This window comes from Palaemon carinicauda, chromosome 28 (genome assembly GCF_036898095.1).
Source record: "Palaemon carinicauda isolate YSFRI2023 chromosome 28, ASM3689809v2, whole genome shotgun sequence".
Classification (NCBI taxonomy): domain Eukaryota; kingdom Metazoa; phylum Arthropoda; class Malacostraca; order Decapoda; family Palaemonidae; genus Palaemon; species Palaemon carinicauda.
Window position 1 is genome coordinate 55014649 of NC_090752.1, and position 21111 is coordinate 55035759.

General features: G+C 38.8%; 1 protein-coding gene across 2 annotated transcripts in view; it reads right to left on the reverse strand.

The window, feature by feature from the left end:
* The window catches only part of LOC137621594 (alpha-mannosidase 2x-like), a 98591-nt gene continuing 77480 nt past the window's right edge, over positions 1 to 21111 (reverse strand). For both annotated transcript variants that reach the window (XM_068352005.1, XM_068352006.1), the window contains exons 20-23: positions 11697 to 11816; positions 11460 to 11567; positions 10754 to 10966; positions 1 to 3393 (exon numbers count right to left, since the gene is read on the reverse strand). In XM_068352005.1, the coding sequence (XP_068208106.1) occupies positions 3241 to 3393; positions 10754 to 10966; positions 11460 to 11567; positions 11697 to 11816 (594 nt within the window). In that variant the 3' untranslated portion in view covers positions 1 to 3240. The remainder of the gene's footprint in view (positions 3394 to 10753; positions 10967 to 11459; positions 11568 to 11696; positions 11817 to 21111) is intronic.

Genomic DNA, 21111 nt, shown 5'->3' on the forward strand with positions numbered 1-21111 from the left:
TAAGATTTTACTTCATATATTTTTCATTTTAGGACAATCTTTATGTATTCATCTGATAACGTGTATAAATATAAACGGTATGACATCATTACTATTGAAGCAACAATAAATTGAAACTCGCCCTAAGATCTTAATATTGGTCATCAGTTCTCGGTACAGGGTGGGGGCGGGTGAGGGGGATAAAGGGGCAAAAGGTTGCGGTTGGTACCAACGGGATAGTTCAACACAAAAGTAAATTTCAATGTTTATGAGGATAAGGTAATGGCATCTTTTGTAATGCCGAGTTGATAGTCGTAAGAACCAGCATAAGTATCTTAAGTTACGAGTGATTGCTTGATGCAGTTTTTGAAGCGATTCTATATACATAAACAGTGCTGTACAAATACTCAAAATGATTATAACAATGAAAAGTGATGAGCCTTTGATGTTGGTTGGGACAGATCGGGTGTAAACTTTCAAAATATATGACTGAAAAACCACTTTCTTAAAAGGTAAACAAATATGAAACCACCACCTAAACTATGAGCCGTATCCTTACCTACTTACCTACCGGGGGGAGGGGGGAGGGGTTATGTATCCTGCGACCTCCCATTAGACTGCCGTATCCTTAGCCTACCCTAAAACTAAGCCTCAACCCCATGTTTGCTCTCCAACCAGCTTCACTCATCGCAAGGTAACACTAAATCATAACATTTTGTAAATCGTAAACTAGCTTCATATCGTATTTCAAACCAAGTTAAAAATTTTCCCCATAAAGAAAATTGATCTGACAAGTAATAAGAAAGTTTATGCCCTGTCCCAACAAACTACATTCACCCCGAAAAGGGGAGACTGGCAATGTAGAATTCTGAACCTTTCTCAAAGCTCATAAACCAAATTAAATAAAATGCTTTCAAAGTAAGATGAAAGTACTTAATCCCCAGACTTATATGTAGATTATAAACTTCATAACAACAGACTTAAGGCCTTCCTTTGATCTAGATATCTACATAGAGATGTTGATTCAGTGTATAGAAACAAAATTAGGAGCTTCTATTTGTATACTGACCAAGAGTAACTAACTAATTACAATTAAAGGTCATAAGAATGATTGTTTGGTAACTGAAACAATGGCAATATACATTACAAAGTTATGGCCAAGTTTGGTATTAATTGATTAAAAATACATCTTAAAAATCAGAAAAAAAGTATTTACTATTACAGTACTATAAATAAAATCTTTGAATGTTCAATATTATAAGAACTTCTTCTCCTCTTTAGTGCAGAACTCATAGTTACTCAATGGATCACAAGTAAAATCCATGCCTTTTTTAATAACCTAGGAAATAAAAACTTTAATTGAACCTTAAGCTCACAGCCACTAAATGTTTTGATAATTTCAATTTGAAAACTTAATTTCAACATTCAAAATAAAATGGAAAGTTAGTTCCTTTATTTCTTTAAAGTAAAATGTTAATGCATAATGATAAGAGCTACATTCCAGCACATTCAGGTAACAGGGCTTTCTAAAATGCACAAAAAAAGCAATAAATATTGGCTAACAACGTACACCAAATAATTGTTACAAAATATCCTTAAATAAGGAACTAGTTGACACTATATGTGGGGTATTAATAATGTAACAGGAATATAAGAGATAAAGGGGTTAACATCAGATTAAAAAATTGATAAGTAAATTATCTATCATGAATTTGCTAAGCATATTTATAACCAAGAGAGAAATGATAAAGACAGCTTTTGTATTATCAAGTTATTTACCTTCATCTGTGTATGGTACTGGAGGTATTAAGATATGTACATGTATTTACTTTTAGATCAAGTATTTTGCTTTATATTTACACTCATTCACAAATAAACAGCAAAGAAGAGAAGCAATAGTTTCACTATAGCAGGAATGTAATTTTATGCCTACTGCTGCTGGTTGCAACATCACAGACAAATACAGGTATGACAATAACTGTACTGTACATGATATAATAAAATGTAAGTCCCTAATTCTACTGAATTGACTGGAAAGAAAAAATCTAGAGAGTCCCACTCTAGCTCTGTTACGAAGAGCAACTGCACCTCCATGCAATTACAGTACTGTATATTGAACTGTCAAGTACCTACCTAGTCACACTAAGTGGACATGTGCCGTGCCGTCCCACTAATTTTAACAACATCCTGCTAAGGACAAACCAACAGTTCTAAATCTTATTAGTGAAATCACAGTTCTTTCTAGTCTCTGTAACTATATTTCTTACTCACTGTTACTCTGATGGACAAATTCACGTCACCAAAACTATTAAAACCTTGGCCACCGCCTCCACCAAACTACATGTTAAGAACTATATTGATAGTACCTCATAGCTACCAATTAGCAGCCACAGAATCTATCCGTTCCCTTTGTTTTTAAAGAATAACTTTAATCTCACCAACCTTTTCTCCAATACAACCTTTGAAGAATCAAAATTATCACAAACAACACTTTCTCTTGAACTACATCATTGTTCTAAAAGTGTGCTAAGGAGTAAAAAGTAGGTCACTAGTGGTTTAAAAGCTAATAAAAAGGGAGTTTGGAGTTGTCAAGATGAGATTTTACTTTGTTGTATAATTTCTTCCAAGTGACCTGTATCTCCTAAGGCTTTCATAACTTAATAAGAGGGTCCTTTTCGAACTTCAAAGATGTAAACCAAATTTTTTTTTATAGTCTATGGAATGAAAACGGTAGATGCACCGACAACCCAATAAAAATGGGTAACCCTTAGAAAATGGGAAATACACTTCCATACAGAAGTCTGTATTTTGTTTTGCCCAATCACTACCACAACAAACACGTGCTTTGTGTACTAACGAGAGCCACTTCCGGCTAAAAATATCCGAAGACTTCAAGATGAACACCGCATTTGCAAGTTCACCATGTCAAGTTTCTTACGAGTAAGAACAAGGAATTAGGATAGAAAGATGATAAAACTTGACCAGCAACTATTGTACTACTTTAACAATATAAATAAATCAGATTTAACAACAAAATAAATAATAAAACACCTTACAGTTGTGGCACCGAGGAGCTCCACCTGTATTTACCACAGATGAGAGTTGTATCATTCTATTTATATCCACGGCACTTTAAATGACTTAAATAAAATTTTAATAAAACTGCTACGTTCATTTAGCAGAGTCAGCGAAAGTACTGTATTGCAGCGTCTGTTCAAAATGGACAACTGTAAATACTTTAATCTAAAACTAAAACCACAGCTAGCTTCGTGAAAGTCTGAATGTATAAAGTTCCATAGGTAGCAGCGATAAAGGATATGATTTCGTCATGTCAACTCCTTCATACATCATAGAAAGAGACATCTGATGAACTTGCTCATTGAATACATTTGGGAAGAGATCCATCAACTGAACCTGTAAAAAAAAAAATTTAAAAAATAACAAAATAGTTTTCTGTCTGAATTGGTTCTTCATAAAAATTAAATCCATTTTCTTTTTTCATTAACCTCTTATATAAAAGAAGAAAAACAAAGTTTTTTTTTATAAAACCAATATCAAAACATGTTCGTGACCATCGAACCCTTTTTCGGAATCAACAATTGAAGGATTAAGAATGCAAGGTGATAGTTACTTGGCATACATAAGATAGTATTACTGTACAATATAGTAGTTACTTCACTAAAGAAGTATTAACGTCAACCAAACTTACTTGTTATACCAGAAAAATTGCTTGAATAATGAATGTAGATGTACGAGATTTGTGTACATGAAATGAAAATATTCTTTGATATCAACAAAGGTAATTCTACCAAAAACAAGAAGCCAATCAGCAAAGCCCACCCCATAGCAATAATTAAGTACCTAAACTGAAAACTGATGAAAAAATCTAAAATAAGTTTAAATCATACAATTCCTCAAACAAGTGTTGATTCTTAAGCAAATGAGTGGAAGAGTATAAAAAAGGCTTGATATAATGCACAATTTACCAAATACTATTAGGAAGTTTACAAGTCTTGCTTAAAGTATAGACAACAAAGTGAAGCTGGGACAGAAGATGTAAAAGTGTTCTACTACACTACTGCTAACAGATGAGTTTCTTTAAATTAATATTCAGGAATAGTGTCTGAGAGGAAAATATGTTATTTTCATTAGTAAAATAAATTTTTGAATATACTTACCCGATGATCATATAGCTGTCAGCTCTGCTGCCCGACAGAAAAACCTACGGGCGGAATACGCCAGCGATCGCTATACAGGTGGGGGTGTACATCAACAGCGCCATCTGTCAAGTAGGTACTCAAGTACTCGATGTCAACACAGAACCAATTTTCTCCTCTGTCCACTGGGTCTCTATTGGGGAGAATGGGTGGGTCCTTTAATTTATGATCATCGGGTAAGTATATTCAAAAATTTATTTTACTAATGAAAATAACATTTTTCAATATTAAACTTACCCGATGATCATATAGCTGATTCACACCCAGGGGGGTGGGTAGAGACCAGCATTACATGTTGACATTATTATGAGCTAAGTATTCCGTATTTCATTTTAGCAGTTATTCAAAATAACAAACATAAAATAAATAAGTACCTGGTAAGGAAGTCGACTTGAACAATTACTCTGCCTTTTTAAGTACGTCTTCCTTACTGAGCCTCGCGATCCTCATAGGATGCTGAGCGACTCCTAGGAGCTGAAGTATGAAGGGTTGCAACCCATACTAAAGGTCCTCATCAAAACCTCTAATCTAGGCGCTTCTCAAGAAATGACTTTGACCACCCGCCAAATCAAGTAGGATGCGAAAGGCTTCTTAGCCTTCCGGACAACCCAAAAACAATAATAAAACATTTCAAGAGAAAGATTAAAAAGGTTATGGAATTAGGGAATTGTAGTGGTGGAGCCCTCACCACTACTGCACTCGTTGCTACGAATGGTCCCAGAGTGTAGCAGTTCTCGTAAAGAGACTGGACATTCTTAAGATAAAAGACGCGAACACTGATTTGCTTTTCCAATAGGTTGCGTCGAATATACTTTGCAGAGATCTATTCTGTTTAAAGGCCACGGAAGTTGCGACAGCTCTAACTTCGTGTGTCCTTACCTTCAGCAAAGCTTGGTCTTCCTCATTCAGATGGGAATGAGCTTCTCGTATTAATAGTCTGATAAAATAGGATAAAGAATTCTCTGACATAGGCAAAGAAGGATTCTTAACTGAACACCATAAAGCTTCAGACGGGCCTCGTAAAGGATTTTAAATAGAACTTAAGAACTCTTACAGGACATAATACTCTTTCTAGTTCATTTCCAACCATACGATAAGTTTGGAATATCGAACGATATTGGTCAAGGCCGAGAAGGCAGCTCGTGTTTGGCTAGAAAACCAAGTTGTAGAACATGTAGCCGTTTCGGATGAGAATCCGATGTTCTTGCTGAAGGCATGAATCTCACTGACTCTTTTAGTTGTGGTTAAGCATATCAGGAAAAGAGTCTTAAAGGTGAGATCTTTCAGGGAGGCTGATTGAAGCGGTTCGAACCTGTCTGACATAAGGAATCTTAGTACCACGTCTAAATTCCAACCAGGTGTAACCAACCGACGCTCCTTCGTGGTCTCAAAAGACTTAAGGAGGTCTTGTAGATCTTTATTGTTGGAAAGATCTAAGCCTCTGTGACGGAAGACTGATGCCAACATGCTTCTGTAACCCTTGAAAGTGGGAGCTGAAAGAGATCGTTCTTTCCTCAGATATAAGAGAAAGTCAGCTATTTGAGTTACAGAGGTACTGGTCGAGGATACGGATACTGACTTGCACCAGTTTCGGAAGATTTCCCACTTCGATTGGTAGATTCTAAGGGTGGATGTTCTCCTTGCTCTAGCAAACGCTCTGGTTGCCTCCTCCGAAAAGCCTCTAGCTCTCGAGAGTCTTTCGATAGTCTGAAGGCAGTCAGACGAAGAGCGTGGAGGCCTTGGTGTACCTTCTTTACGCGTGGCTGACGTAGAAGGGCCACCCTTAGGGGAAGTGTTCTGGGAACGTCTACTAGCCATCGAAGTACCTCGGTGAGTTATTCTCTCGCGGGCCAGAGGGAAGCAACTAGCGTCAACCTTGTCCCTTCGTGAGAGGCGAACTTCTGCAGTACCTTGTTGACAATCTTGAACGGAGGGAATGCATATAGATCTAGATGTGACCAATCTAGTAGAAAGGCATCTATATGAACTACTGCTGGGTCCGGGATAGGTGAGCAAACTATTGGGAGCCTCTTGGTCATCGAGGTTGCGAAGAGATCTATGGTTGGCTGGCCCCAGGTGGCCCAAAGTCTCTTGCATACATCCTTGTGGAGGGTCCAATCTGTTGGAATTATTTGTCCCTTCCTACTGAGCCAATCTGCTATGACATTCAAGTTGCCTTGGATGAACCTCGTTACTAGTGAAAAGTCTAGACCTGTTGACCAGGTGAGGAGGTCCCTTGCGATCTCGTACCATGTCAGAGAGTAGGTCCCTCCTTGCTTGGAGATGTACGTCAAAGCCGGGTGTTGTCCGAGTTCACCTCCACCACTTTGCCTTGAAGGAGAGACCTGAAGCTTTTCCAGGTCAGACGTACTGCCAGTAGCTCCTTGCAGTTGAAATGCATTGTCCTTTGACTCGAGTTCCATAATCCCGAGCATTCCCTACCGCCTAATGTCGCCCCCCAGCCTACGTCCGATGCGTCCGAGAAGAGAACGTGGTTGGGAGTCTGAACAGTCAGGGGAAGACCCTTTCTAAGGTTGATAAAGTCCTTTCACCAAGTCAGACCAGACTTTATCTTTCCGGAAACCGGGATCGAGACCGCTTCTAGCGTCTTGTCCTTTTTCCAGTGAAAAGCTAGATGATACAGAAGAGGACGGAGGTGTAGTCTTCCAAGTGACACAAATTGAACCACGGATGACAGTGTCCTTACCAGACTCATCCACAGCCTGACAGGGCAGCGTTCCTTCTTCAGCATCTTCTGGATGGATAGCAGGGCTGGGGGTTGATCGTCTTGTTCAGCAACGTCCTCATCAGAGGGTTCCTCATCCGAAACTGATGAGGAAACGGCAACGGAGTGGGCAACGTCTGACTCGCTGAATCCGGTCGCACTGGTGGATGCGTGACGGAGCCGGACGCAATATCATGGTACTGCTGCACAGTCTGTGAACTGCCAACCATGGGGACGCGAGGAAGTACAGCGTCAACCCGAAACTGTCAAGAGTGTCTGGGTTGTGCAGTCAACACCCTACCGGGTTGCTGAGGTTGACGCACTGCGTCACAACAAGTCACCTCTGCTGGTTGTTGAACGTCTTCCTAGTGACACACTGAACGTCAACAACCACCTCCGAGCGTCGCTTAACGTCAACGTGCGACTGGCAACCCACACTGGGTCGCATCGGTGGAGGAACCACCTCAACTGGCGGACGCGAGTAGGATACCTCAGCGTCAACAGGGCGCACAACCAACCGGTAGGAAGGTTGTTGGCCAGAAGGTTCTGCTCCGTAAAAAGTCCTCTATCAAGGACACAAGCTTGGACTGCATGTCTTGCAGCAAAGCCCATTAGGGTCTACGGGAGCAGGTGTGGCAACAGACGGGGTTAGCGACTGAAGCGGAACCATTTACCATCCCTGGAAGCCTTGTTATGCTTTAATTAAAGTCCATAGGAGGCTAAGCACCTTAAGGCTCCTCTCCAAATGACAAGAGTCCTCAAAGGAATATCAGTAGGAGGGAGAACAGCACTTTCTCATCTACAGGAACCTTGTCCGAGAAAAGCTAGGTTATCTCAGTGAGGGTCTCACTGGTGCATAAGCAGCAGACCTGAAGGCAACGTTATGTAACTGCTTGACAGTCTGTGAACTGTCAAAAACTGAACTGTCAACCACAACAGGTGCGTGAGGACATACAGCACTGGTGCATTAGCAGCAGACCAGAAGGCAACGTTATGTAACTGCCTGACAGTCTGTGAACTGTCAAAAAACTGAACTGTCAACCACAACAGGTGTGTGAGGACATACAGCACTGGTGCATTAGTAGCAGACCAGAAGGCAACGTCATGTAACTGCTTGACAGTCTGTGAGCTGGCAACAACCAAAGCTGTGTGGGGAAGCCTCAACTCCTGACTGACTAGTCTGCTGCGGGCGAGTGGCGATAACCACAGTGGGTTGCGGAGGCTGACGCACCGTGTCAAAACACGGCAGCTTAACTCCACCCTCCTGTTGTTGTGGTAGCTCACGCACGGCAACGGAGTGCTCCGTGCGTCTGTGGGAGTCAGCATGCGTCTGGCAGGGTCGACTGTGCATGGGTGGAGGAGCTCTCACAGCCGGAGTGTGGGAGCAGGTAGCCGCAGCGTCTGCTGGGCGCACAACCGTGGCAGGTTGTAGGCTAACGGGTGCAGCGCCAACCTCTCCGCAGCCGGAGTGTGGGAGCAGGCAGCCTCAGCGTGAGCTGGGCGCACAACCGTGGCAGGTTGTAGGCTAACGGGAGCAGTGTCAACCTTCTCCGCACGAAACTCCTGCATAACCGCAGCTAACTGAGTCTGCATAGACTGCAGTAAAGACCACTTAGGGTCTACAAAAGCGGCAACAGACGGAGCTACTGTCCGTTGTGACTGAGGGTCTAAAACAGCGGGTGCGGCAACAGACGGAGTTACTGCCTGTTGCGGTACCGCTTTACCTCTCTTAAGAGGTGTGCAGTCATCGGAAGACTGCAGCGAGTCCGAACTGACCCAGTGGCTACACCTGGGCCGTTGGACTTGCGCGGAAGGGACCGACTTGCACTTAATAAGCTGCGAGACCTTGGTCCAAGGTTTCTTACGAGAAACCTCTTCCGCAGACGAGAAGTAAATGGGCTCTCTCGTCTTTGTGTGGGTGGGGCGATCTTGGGTAGATACGCCCGAAACCACGGAGGGAAACGTCTGTTCGTTGATCAAGGCCTGTCGAACCCATAAGTCGTTCGACATTACTTCTCCCCTGGGCTTGGGAGCTTGCAAGAGGTCCCGGACTAGGTGAACATCAGGCACGAACAGACGAACCCTCGGACGCAACACTGTAACACTTTGCGCATATCACTTTATCACTTTGATTTTCTGTTTTGCACTTATTTCACTGAAATCGAAACTTTTACTGATTTCTACCTGAAACACACAATCCTACCCTTCATTAAAAGGTAGTAATTGCGAAAACAGTCGTATAATGCAACAGAAAACATATATAAAGATAAAGAATTCAGTGGCTGGGAAAGAGACTAAACACTAGTTCAAATAAACTACATTTACAATCTCTCACCGCACATAGCCTGGGAACAAGAATAAAACCCTAGAAACGTTTTACCTTCTTCCCCTACAGCGACTAGGGACGAGAGTAAAACGAGAACAACGTTACCCGCATGAACGAAACGTTTTTTCTCCTCTCTCTCCCTCCGTCTCTATCTCTCTCTTTCTCTCTAGATTTCGCACCTGAGAGAAGAGCCCAATTATATATCGTCAAAACATGATATATGCTAAAGGAAAAAAACTGAAAGGTTTTCCAAATAAAAAGTACCTTTAATTTAGAATTTAAACCATTTAAGCTAAGAAACAATGAACGAAACGCTAGAATCGATTTACTCTTACTGCAAAGTGAAACCGTGATACACTCTCTCTCTATCGTAACGATAGAGCGCATGTTGAACGTCCTGAACGTCAACAACTGCGTAGACTAAAAAACTAAACGTTAGTTCATCTTTGAAAACAGTACGAGACTATCAAAGAAATTCTTTCATAAAACATTAAATTTAAAAAGTTATAAATTCTTTAAAGGTTAAATACGATATAACGGGCTCAACGTTGATTAACTTCGGTTCCAAGTTAGGACCGCCTACAATCAGGAAAGGTCGCATATAAACAAAACATAAAAATTTATTTTTATATGTTTATAATAAAAGGAAAGTTAATCGAAGAGGCCTAATAAAGGCGGAGAGATATAAAATATAGATCTATAACGTGTTAAGCAAAATTACTAAAAACCTAAACACACTTCCGTCTAAGGGAAGGGTCGGCCATTTAAAAGTGAAAGAGAGTCCATACTCTCTTTGTCACCATAATTAAATCTATCCAAAACGAGTTCAAGTTTTGAAATGAAGATAAAACCCCTGCATAGCGAAAGCTCAAAACTGGAATACAGTAGTGTACTTCACCAAATAGTTGTGAAAACAAATCCAGTTAGTAACAGCGTATTTAGTAGGTCTTGCCAGTGGCACGACAGAGAGAAAATTGGTTCTGTGTTGACATCGAGTACTTGAGTACCTACTTGACAGATGGCGCTGTTGATGTACACCCCCACCTGTATAGCGATCGCTGGCGTATTCCGCCCGTAGGTTTTTCTGTCGGGCAGCAGAGCTGACAGCTATATGATCATCGGGTAAGTTTAATATTGAAAAATATGATTTATGGTTGTATGGCAAAACATGGTAGGTTGAAACTATTTTTGAATGACATCACTACTGATATTTTTTTAAGATAAGAACAGGAAATTACAAAGAGAGAGGATTCAAATATATTTCCCTAATTTTCAACCCCCAAAACCATACACTCAGGATGCATAATATTCAGCTTAAAAAACTATACATAATAGAGTGAATCAAAATGTGTAAATTTTAGCTTCAACAAAATATAATGGAAGGAATAAGGCCATACACAAGAAGTATAAAATTATAGACCAAAAATCACCTGAAAAAAAGCCTACTATATATGGATATGAGGAAAAAAATATCAATCAGCAAGAGATGAAAACCTAGAGACTTACCTTTCCTCCATTAGTCGAGCAAGTTAACCCAGGAGATTTAAAGCCACAGTCAAATCCCATTCGGTGGAGAGTTAATGACGCAGTTGTGCTGGCTTCATAGTGATTAGCAAAAGTATTTTCGCTCGCTGGGGATAGCATTGTCCGCAAATTAACAAGGTGTACGTCACACGGCAATGAACCACCAATACTCCAAGAAGTTCGCATGGGACCGATCTACAATGGTAAAAATGCGCACATACATAACACAGTAGTAAATTACCAACAGCAAAAATTATCTGTCCTAGTTGTTGAAGATATGTCACAAAGAACTGCACTTATACAGTACATGGTATATTAAAATAAATTTTGACTTGTCATTACAGTACATCAACATCTTTCTAATGTGCCTACAAACTACAAGCTTAAATCAACCTACAGTATTTGATTATTGAGCCTAGGAAAATGTGTGAGACTATTTTAAAAAAGGATGAAATGAGAAAAAAATAAGGCTAAAACACTAGCAAGACATTTTGACAAGAGGAAATTATGAGCTTTCTTTATATCAAAATATTTAAAAATTATTGACATTCATGAATATAAATTGTTGCTTTCATAACTGTCTTTATTCATTGTTCACAACATATTACAGCAAGGGAGTTCTTGGGATTCACAAACTGCTAAAATATGAATGAAAAATATGAAGCATCATATGGAAGTAAAAACAAACCTTTGGTGTAGGTATAAGCAGAAAGAGAGGGTATAATATCCCAGTGAGTCCTGCATGAGCTACCAAGGAAGGATAAGCTGCCGATCCTTCATGACTTATACTTGATTCCTGAAGAAAAATTAAGAAAAAGTTCATACCACACAATAAAAGCAATAAAGTAATGCATCAACATTACACATCTCAAAAAGATGTTTAATTTTCACATATGAAGAGTACACAAACTGTTGCCACACAAACCTTTGTGCTAACGCGTGGTTCCAAAAGAAGACGGAAGACGTTCGGAGTTAAAAGGTTATCTAGAACTCCCTGACCGACTCCTCGATTATCATCTTGGTTAAGTCGCCGATCCATCATAATCTTGAAATAAATTAATCATGTACTGTACATTTTTCCTTTTGTTATTTAGAATTAAAATCCACTTAAGACAAACATAAGAAGTGGTTGAATACAAAACAAAAATGTAATTTTAATGATAAAATCTATTACCTGTATTTAAATACTTAACTGGTAGTCATCATGACGTCATCATCCAAGCCAGTGGCTTCCAGACCTCTAACAAAACAAAATGTTACCCATGTCTCTCTTCCCTCTCCCCCCTCCTCTCTGATGCCCAATAGACCTAGCAGCCAGTGCAACTGAAAAACTTACCATGAGCCTATACCTCCGAAGAACTTCATATGATCGAAGTCATCGTAGACCTATACATAACCTATCTATACTCCTTTTTTTTTAATGAGGCGCATTTGCACTGACTCGCAGCGGTGCCATTTTAGCTCGGAAAAGTTTCCTGCTATCTGATTGGTTAGAATTATCTTGTTTAACCAATCAGCGATCAGGAAACTTTTCCGAACTAAAAGGGCACCCCTGCGAGTCGGTGCAAATCTGCTTCACTAAAAAGAATTGACTATAGAGGAATCTTTTGACATCACTTACAGTGGGGAGAGAGGAGGGAATTAGACGACTTCTAGGCAAGTATTGAAATAATAAATTTTATTATCAAAATTAAGATTACTTAAATGAAACTTATTTAGAAGTCATCATTCTGACTACCACACTTAATTGGAAGTGGATTTTTGATGGAAAAAGATAAAATATATCTAAATATAAATCATATCACACTCAAACCAATTTGATGCACCTTACAGTATCTTATAAACCTTATTAATGTTCAGTGGCAGCTTGTGTATAAGCAATATAATAATAATAATAATAATAATAATAATAATAATAATAATAATGTTTATTGGACAAAAACATATATACATACAAAATATTTACAAAAAAAGATTCGGTCCAAGCCCATGTGGAGCAGAGCTCTTCGGGCAATAATACAATAAAATAATATCATCAATTAAAAAAATTTATAAAAAGTAAATATTGATATCGATAAACTAAATGTACTCATATATATATACATAAGAATATACATATGCATACACATACAAATACATATACACACACATGTACATATACATACACATGTACACATAGACACATATAAATGAGATTTTTAGCCTAAAAATAAATGGAAATGTACAGTATATTCGTATAATAAAGTATGATAAAGAAGGGCGGAATAATAAATAGTACAAATTTTGAATTTAAACATTGATATGGTAGAAATGCTAGACTTACAAATGTATACAAGCAATAAAGAATATAAGAATTAAGAACATTATTGCATTAATGGTTAGTTCATGAAGAAATGTCTACTAATAAAACTTAGTACACAGATAATAACATATTAGTATATGATTTTTTAAAAGATCGAATGCTAAGCAATGCCTTAAGATAAGCAGGCAGAGTATTCCATTGTTTAACTCCCTGATAGAGATAAAACTGTTCACATTTCTTTACACGTACGAAGGGAAGAGTTAAGTTAGAGTCTCTTGTTCCATATTGGTGTGCTGATTGTACCTGAATTATTTTTTGTCTAATGGATGGATATTTATGCAGCGAAAGGGTTTGAAACATCAAATTCATTAAGGAGAGTTTGTAGGTATCCTCCAACTTCAGAATCGAGAGAGACCGGAATAGAGGTGATGTATGAGCTAAATAATCACTCGAAGTTATTATTCTCACCAGTTTTTTTTGCATAATGATTAGCGGTTGCAGGACGTTTCTACTGCAACTCCCCCACGCTGTAATGCAGTAATTTAGATGAGGAGATACTAAAGAGTGGTAGAGTTGTTTTAATATATATAGCGGGAAATAATCCTTCAGCCTATATATGATACCTATAACTTTGGAAATTTTATTGACTATCATATCCACATGCTTACTGAAGGTTAATTTATTGTCAAACATTACTCCTAAAAATTTTCCACTGGATTTCTGGTCAAGAGTGTGATTTCCTATTGCAACTCTTATGTTACCGGGAACTTTGCGCAAAGAAAATATTATGAAATATGTTTTTCTCTCATTTAGGGTCAGTTTATTCGATAGTAACCAATTTTTAACATTATTTAAGTTAGCAGTTAAAGAATTACAAAGAGAATAAATATTTTTATGACAAAGATGGAGCGTGGTGTCATCGGCAAAAAGTATGGAATTTAATCTGCCAACTGAACGAGGCAAATCATTAATATAGATGAGGAAAAATAACGGTCCTAAGACTGATCCCTGGGGGACACCTATTTTGACATCCATAGTCTCTGAAAGATGACCATCGAGCGTGACAAATTGTTTTCGATTTGTCAGGTAGGATTGGAGTAAGAGTAATGCATTGCCTCGTATACCATAATGTTCCAGCTTTTGAAGTAGTATATCATGAGACACAGTATCAAAGGCTTTGCTCAAATCCAAAAAAACCGCACCAAGGTATTCATTTTTATTCATTGCATTATAGATATTTTCAAGGAGGTCATGAACGGCATCACTAGTACTTACGCCTCGTAAGAAACCATACTGACACGTAGAGAAAATGTTACAACTATTGAAGAAAGAGTAAAGTCGACTATACAATAGTTTTTCAAATATTTTATTCAACAAAGGAAGGCAGCTAATTGGTCTATAGTTATTAACATCTGATATATCACCGGATTTGTGTAACACAGTCACACATGCAATTTTCAAAATGTCAGGATAAATACCAGCATCTAAACAACGGTTGAATAGCATAGATATAGGAAAGGCAAGTAGGTTAGCATTGTTCTTATATAATCTTGTTGGAGGAGAATGAATATTTGCTTTTTTGTTTTTCAGTTTTTTTATAATGTTCATCACTTCAAATGGAGATGAAGGGGTAAAAAAAATAGACTGCTGATTTGAGGGAGGCAAATAGGTACGGAAATCTAAGTTAATATTTTGAGGTAAAGCATCCCTTAGAGTAACGCCTATTGTAGAGAAATGAAGATTAAAAGCATTTGCAATTTGTTTAGTGTCAGTAATGGTTTCCCCGTTTCGAATCAGTTTTCTGAGTGAGCTACTCTTTTTTCTGCCCGGCCTTAGTGACGAGTTGATTAAGTCCCAAGATTTTTTGGCATCTCTACGGAGTTGGTCAAAAGTACTCTCAAAATAGTTTTTCTTTGCCTTGCGTATTAATGTACATAACAGATTACAATAGTTATTGTACTGTTGGCTACTATAATTACCCAATTTCATTCTTCGGTACAGATTATGTTTAATATTAATTGATTTAAGAAGTCCTTTGGAAAGCCACCTATTCATCAATCTTTTAACACTAACAAATTTTGTTTTCAGGGGAAAACACTCATTGAAGAAACTGTCAATTTTGTCACTGAAAGAGGTCACACCTACGTGAGGATTTAAGGAGGCGTGACCATATTCTGCTGACCAGTCTCTACCCCGGAGTAGTTCTGTAAATTTTCTATCATTAATTTGGCTCATGTCTCTAAATTGAATTCTTATTTTGTCATTCATGCTGCTTAGTGCAGGCAATAAAAGGCTACAGAAAATTGGGAAATGATCAGTGATATCAGCTAAAAATATCCCAGAGTTACTAACGAGGTTATTATTGGCCCAAATGTGATCGATACAGGAGAGAGAGTCATTTGACCCGATTCTGGTAGGCCTAGTTATTGATGGTCGGTATTCGAAAGACCGCATTGTGTTGATCAGTCTCCGTGTGGTCTCGCTTTCCCCTTCCCTCATTAGGCAGATGTTAAAATCCCCTGTGACAACAGTATTCCCAGAAGAGATACCTGGACTTCTTAGTACCGCCTCTAGCGAGTTGAAAAACATATTTTCGTCACCTCCTGGACGCCTGTATATACCTAAGATAATAGCAGAATGAGAGGAATTGGGAACAGAAACTGTTGCCCCGGCACTTTCAAAATTATCCGTAGATATGCTTAACTCATCGAGAGGTTTAAACAAAAGTGAATCTTTAACAAAAATGCTCACACCACCGCCCCTCCGGCCCTCACGATAATTATGAAAAGCATTATACCCTGGAAGTGAATTCATGCAATGTGTTTCTTGCTTAGCCCAAGTTTCAGTTAGCACTATAATGTCAAATTCATGATTGCAATTTTTCAAATAACCAATAAATTCGTCGTGATTTTTCTTAAAACTTCTAATGTTAAGGCTTATTAGTGAAAGGCATTGCCGCATATGATCAGGGAGAGAATCATTAAAAGTATCAATGGTATAATATTTACAGGAAAATAGATCGGCTGCATTCACAAAATCTACAAAGTTCTCATCAGGATCAGCATGATTGACAGGATTAGCATTCATAAAATTAACAAAATTTATAAATGGGAAATATTAAATAATATGAACAGATAATTAGAAGGGAATTAAAATTAAACTTTAGGCTTATAATAATGAAATATTTACGACTGTATAAAAAGAAAATCGTTATGAAAGACGGAGAAAGAAAAAAAAAATAAGTAAAAAGTGCAATTGTGAAAGGATACAAATAATAAATTTATAATAATGGTGATGAATGTAATAAAGATAATCTAAGGCAATCTAAATAATTAAAAGAATATTTAATCAAGTAATACGTAGAAAACAATTTAAAATTCGAATCAAAAGAATCAAAAAAATGAAAAACTAATGAGTTAACTTATAAGCAGCTGCAAAATAATGTACAGAAATCATTTTGAAATTCACTCAGGGGCACTAAGGCCAGTACTATTATAAAACAGGTCCAGGTCCTTGCGGGTTCGGATGGCGAAGGTTTTACCCGATCGAGATGTTTTAACTCTGATGACACCATCACGCGTATGCAAGAAGAGACCGTTCAGTTGTTGTCTTTTCACTTGCCGAAGTTCGTAGTAAAGGCTATCGCGTTTCCGAGTCAGAGATTCGTTTATGAAAAGTCCTTTTGCAGTATCATTTTTATGTTGCAAACAGGAATGTCTCATATCTGACTTTACAGCCCGTGACATCACTTTCAGCAAAATGTTGTTGTTAAGTGGTGACCCATCGATTCCTCTCTTGCCAATCCTTCTTCCTTCAAGGATGAAGTGGTCGGGAAATTTCTTCTGGAGACACTTCTCTAGGAGATCCCGGCCTAATCTCCTTGTATCTTCGTCCGGCTGGGGAGCAGGCAAAGCAGGACCAGACAGAACCAGATCATTGCAGATCATTTGGGCCTCGGTCTCGTCTATCTTCTCCTCGAGAACTTCCATCTCCTTTGTTAAGTTAGGTCTGGACTCCAATGACGCAACTCTATTCGTGAGATCGGCAATAATTTTGTCTTTGTCACTTAAAATTCTCTCAACTTCTTCCTGGTGGTGACGAAGTTTATCCTCAAACGCAGCAGTCACCCTTTCCTCGATAGTAGCAATAGTGTTCTTTAAATCACTGACCTGGTATATGAGGTCTGAAATTTGAACTGAAAGGGAGGATTTAAGATCTTGAATTTCAGCACTCAGATCGGGAAGCGAGTTTAGCACACAAGATGCTTGGAGAACTCCATTTTCGTCTTTAGAAATTTTCGTCTTCAGCGGTTGGCCACTTACGATCTGAGAACTCACTACTTGAGATGATGACATTTTGGGTGTTGGATTAATAGCACAGCTAAATAGGACAACAGAAAAAAATACACTGTTCGTACGACGTGGAAAGGGACACGGACTTGGTTATTTTCACGGCAGTTCAGCAAACGTTTAGCAACTCATTAGTTTCACTGGGGTGACCGCTAATCCATAGGTCTAGTGGAACGAGAGGTCAGGAGAATAGATGACACGTCCGATTAGTAACCAGGTCAAGACCCAACTGAATAACCAGGTCAAGACCCAACAGTAACCAGGTCAAGACCCAACTGAGTAACCAGGTCAAGACCCAACAGTAACCAGGTCAAGACCCAACTGAAGTAACCAGGTCAAGACCCAACTCAATAACCAGGTCAAGAGCACCCACTATTTTCACTTGGCATTATCCATAACATTCAATTTAATCATTTCGTTTTAATTCTTTTTTTATCTTTGTACAATATATAATCCTCAAGCTTAATGTCAGTAGCTAATGTATTTCCCATTTTATGAAAAAAATACAAAATATTTGTACAGTATACAGTATAACTATACACTTCACAGTTCTAGTGGCGTGGTGTTTGGCTGTTGCGCGCATGCGCACATAGTTAGCTGCACACGAAACTGCAAGGGAAAGCGAGCACTGTAACTCCTACAGTGCCAACCTTGGCGTGCTAGAGGAAGGCAGTGTTTATTTTTTACTTAGTGTGTGTTGAGCTTGAGAGGAAGAAGAAAATTATTGATCGTTTTGCACAACGTAAAAACAGAGTAGATTTAATCTTTAAACGAATGGATCAAGCTTCAACTGTAACAATTTAGACTATAGCAATTACAAATGTTTGATTTTGTTCGTTTGGGATTTTATCAAGTTTCTAAATAAATTTTCTTTTACCCATTTGTTTCTTTTTACACAATATTAAAAAAAAAAGCTAAAGATTTTCTGGAGCAATGCCTCCACTAATTTTAGCTATGAGCACCACTGTTAACGTTCATGTTTCCCTTGATTATGATAGATTTTATATATTTTCTAGGCTTTATTTTCTATAAAGCTAAAAGCTTTCCTTTAGTAATTTATCAAAACTCCCTACCACACCACAAAATAAGTAAAAAAAAAAAGGGGATTTTGACGAAGGAAAAATCTATTTCTGGGCGAGGAACCTGTGTCACCCAGTGAAAAGTTCCTTAAAGCACCATTTTAAAGGTATAAATACTGCTAAATATACCAGAGAAAAAAGTTGCATGGAATGCTAGGAATATATCCAGCTCGCTCACCCCTACAGGGTGTCGGAAAATCAGTTTTCTAATACTTACCTGCACAATTAACATTAGCCAATACATCTTGTTGCAGCAAGTTGGTTCTAATTTAATTTACTCTAATCCATTTACGTTAGTATAATATACTCACTAAGTCCTAAATGAACTATGACAAATTCAGAGATAATTTGTATTTTTCTCTAACTAATACAAACCTGGAGTTATTTATTTGGACTATCTTTCGGCAAAGCTGGAAGGTAGCAATCAGACTTAAAGTGCGAGGTGGCAACCTTGCCTAACCGCTTGAGCGTAGGCTGGGGGTACCCTGTCACCACTGCATGTATATATACTCTCACAGCTGTGAGGTACGTCACTTTTTCTTTTGGCTCAGTAGAGAGTGGACGTAATCAGGGGCTGAAGATGGCCAGGGTAAGCCAACGCCAACAGGAGGGAACCTCCTGGTACGAGACCTAACAGCACTGGGAGAAGTACCCGTTACTCCCCTTACTACGGGTCGGGGAGAAGGGCAACCATGGCTCCATGCTCCGAGGCACAGAGAACAAAGCCCTACACCCCACATTCTTGACCTACCAAAGAGTGCATGCTCTTAAGTACGGTCTCAAATGTTACCATCTTCTCTAGCAAGCAGAGTGACAACTCATCTGTAGAGGGAGGAGTAGGTATCCAGCATCCTGGAAGGAAAGGAGATGGAGGTCACATTAGCTCCTCCATCATTCTTGGAACACAGTATACAAAGCTGTACTCCATTGTTCTGGCCAGCTACCAGGGTAGCTTGGGTAGCCGGAAGGCTGTGACACAAGGTCGTTAAGTTGTAATTCCACTTCACACCTTGTTCTGTTCAGAGGTATGATTCATGGGAATAGATATTTTTTACTTTTCATTAAGTGTATTTTGACTGCATCTTTTTTGCTAGCAGATAAATGTTTCTGCATAATTAGACTCCTCTCCTTGCTTCAGTAAGGTTTCTCATCACAGGATTAGTAAATTACAAGTAAAATACACGGAAGAAGGGGACCATGACTCATTCATTGACAATTGATAAGGCTCCTGCCAACCTAGAAAGGAAACTCCTCCTTCAGGATCAAGGATTACATTATGCCTGTCAAGTGAGTATTTTTTTATGAGGATTTGGAGGTGATGCACCATGTAAAAGACATGAACAGTAGTAAGGAGGGTCCATTAATGCATCAAGGTGAGGTATTATTTGATGAAAGCCTTTCCTGAATCTGTGTCATCTGCACAGAGACAACTGGTGCCCTGTATGGTAGTAAAAGAAGCAAAGGTAAATTACAAGTAAAATTCAGAAGAGGCCTTTTTCAGCCTGACTTTCCCACTGCAGTAACATCAAAGGATAATTCACATGATGTACAGGTGGGATGAAAAAAATATCTTCCTGGAAAGACCAATAAAAGCCGATGGTCACAACTTCAGTTGCTTTCTCACATAGCAGTCTGCCTTGGAAAATCTCATGAAATGATGGGCTGCTCCTAACAGGGTAGTTTTCCTCATGCAAGTTTGAAGGCACTTGTTAGGGCTACTGATTTCACAATACTTTAACCACCTGTGTCTGTTGCAGTGGCTACAACAGACATGACTGTGAGATTCCTCTTAAGTTTTTATTGAAGACTAACTAGGAAGTTTAGGGGGCCACTAACACTCTTTGATCAAGATATATGCAGGACCAAGTCTCATTACTTCATAGAGGAGAGCTTCAGTGAACTCCCTTGTATCATGACTTAAAATCAAGGAAATAGGATTCTGAAAAAGATGGATATTGTTCTTAAGGGGTTTTCCAACCTGTTGTCTGGTCATCCCTTTCCAGCAAAGTAGTAAAATCTTCAAACAGAAGTTGAACTTTGCACCAATGAGGGGTACCAAGAACAACCTATGCAGCTCCATCCACACACTCTCACTGGCAGTTTACACAATCCACAGTTTTAGCAAAACACTAAATCACTTCGATCACAAAATTTCTGGCATCAGAGGCCACAAAAGGCTCTACACGTAGTTAGATGAGCTTTCCCTTCGGTTCTTCGGTTTTTTACCACCTCAAGGTCAATGCTCACTCTTTCAGATGAGAAGAGGATACAATGATAGTTTTAAGGTGTCTGAAAGTGAGACAGAACGATGGCATTAACATTTACTCATAACTCTGTAATCGCCTGCTTCTTCTGCAGAACATCACAAGATTCTCCATTTTGCCAATTTTGTTTGAATCCTTTCAAAAGCAAAGTATTCGTTAACGGGCACTAAGCAATAAAAGAAGTAATAAATGATATTACAATTTCTACAGTAATTTATTTCTGGTTATAAAGCAAACGCAGGCTTTGAGATGTATTATCATATGCAGTCCGCTGAATTATCATCTACAGCAGTACCATTTTAAGATGGAGAAAGTTCTTGCAGTAATATGCATCTTTAGGTACTTA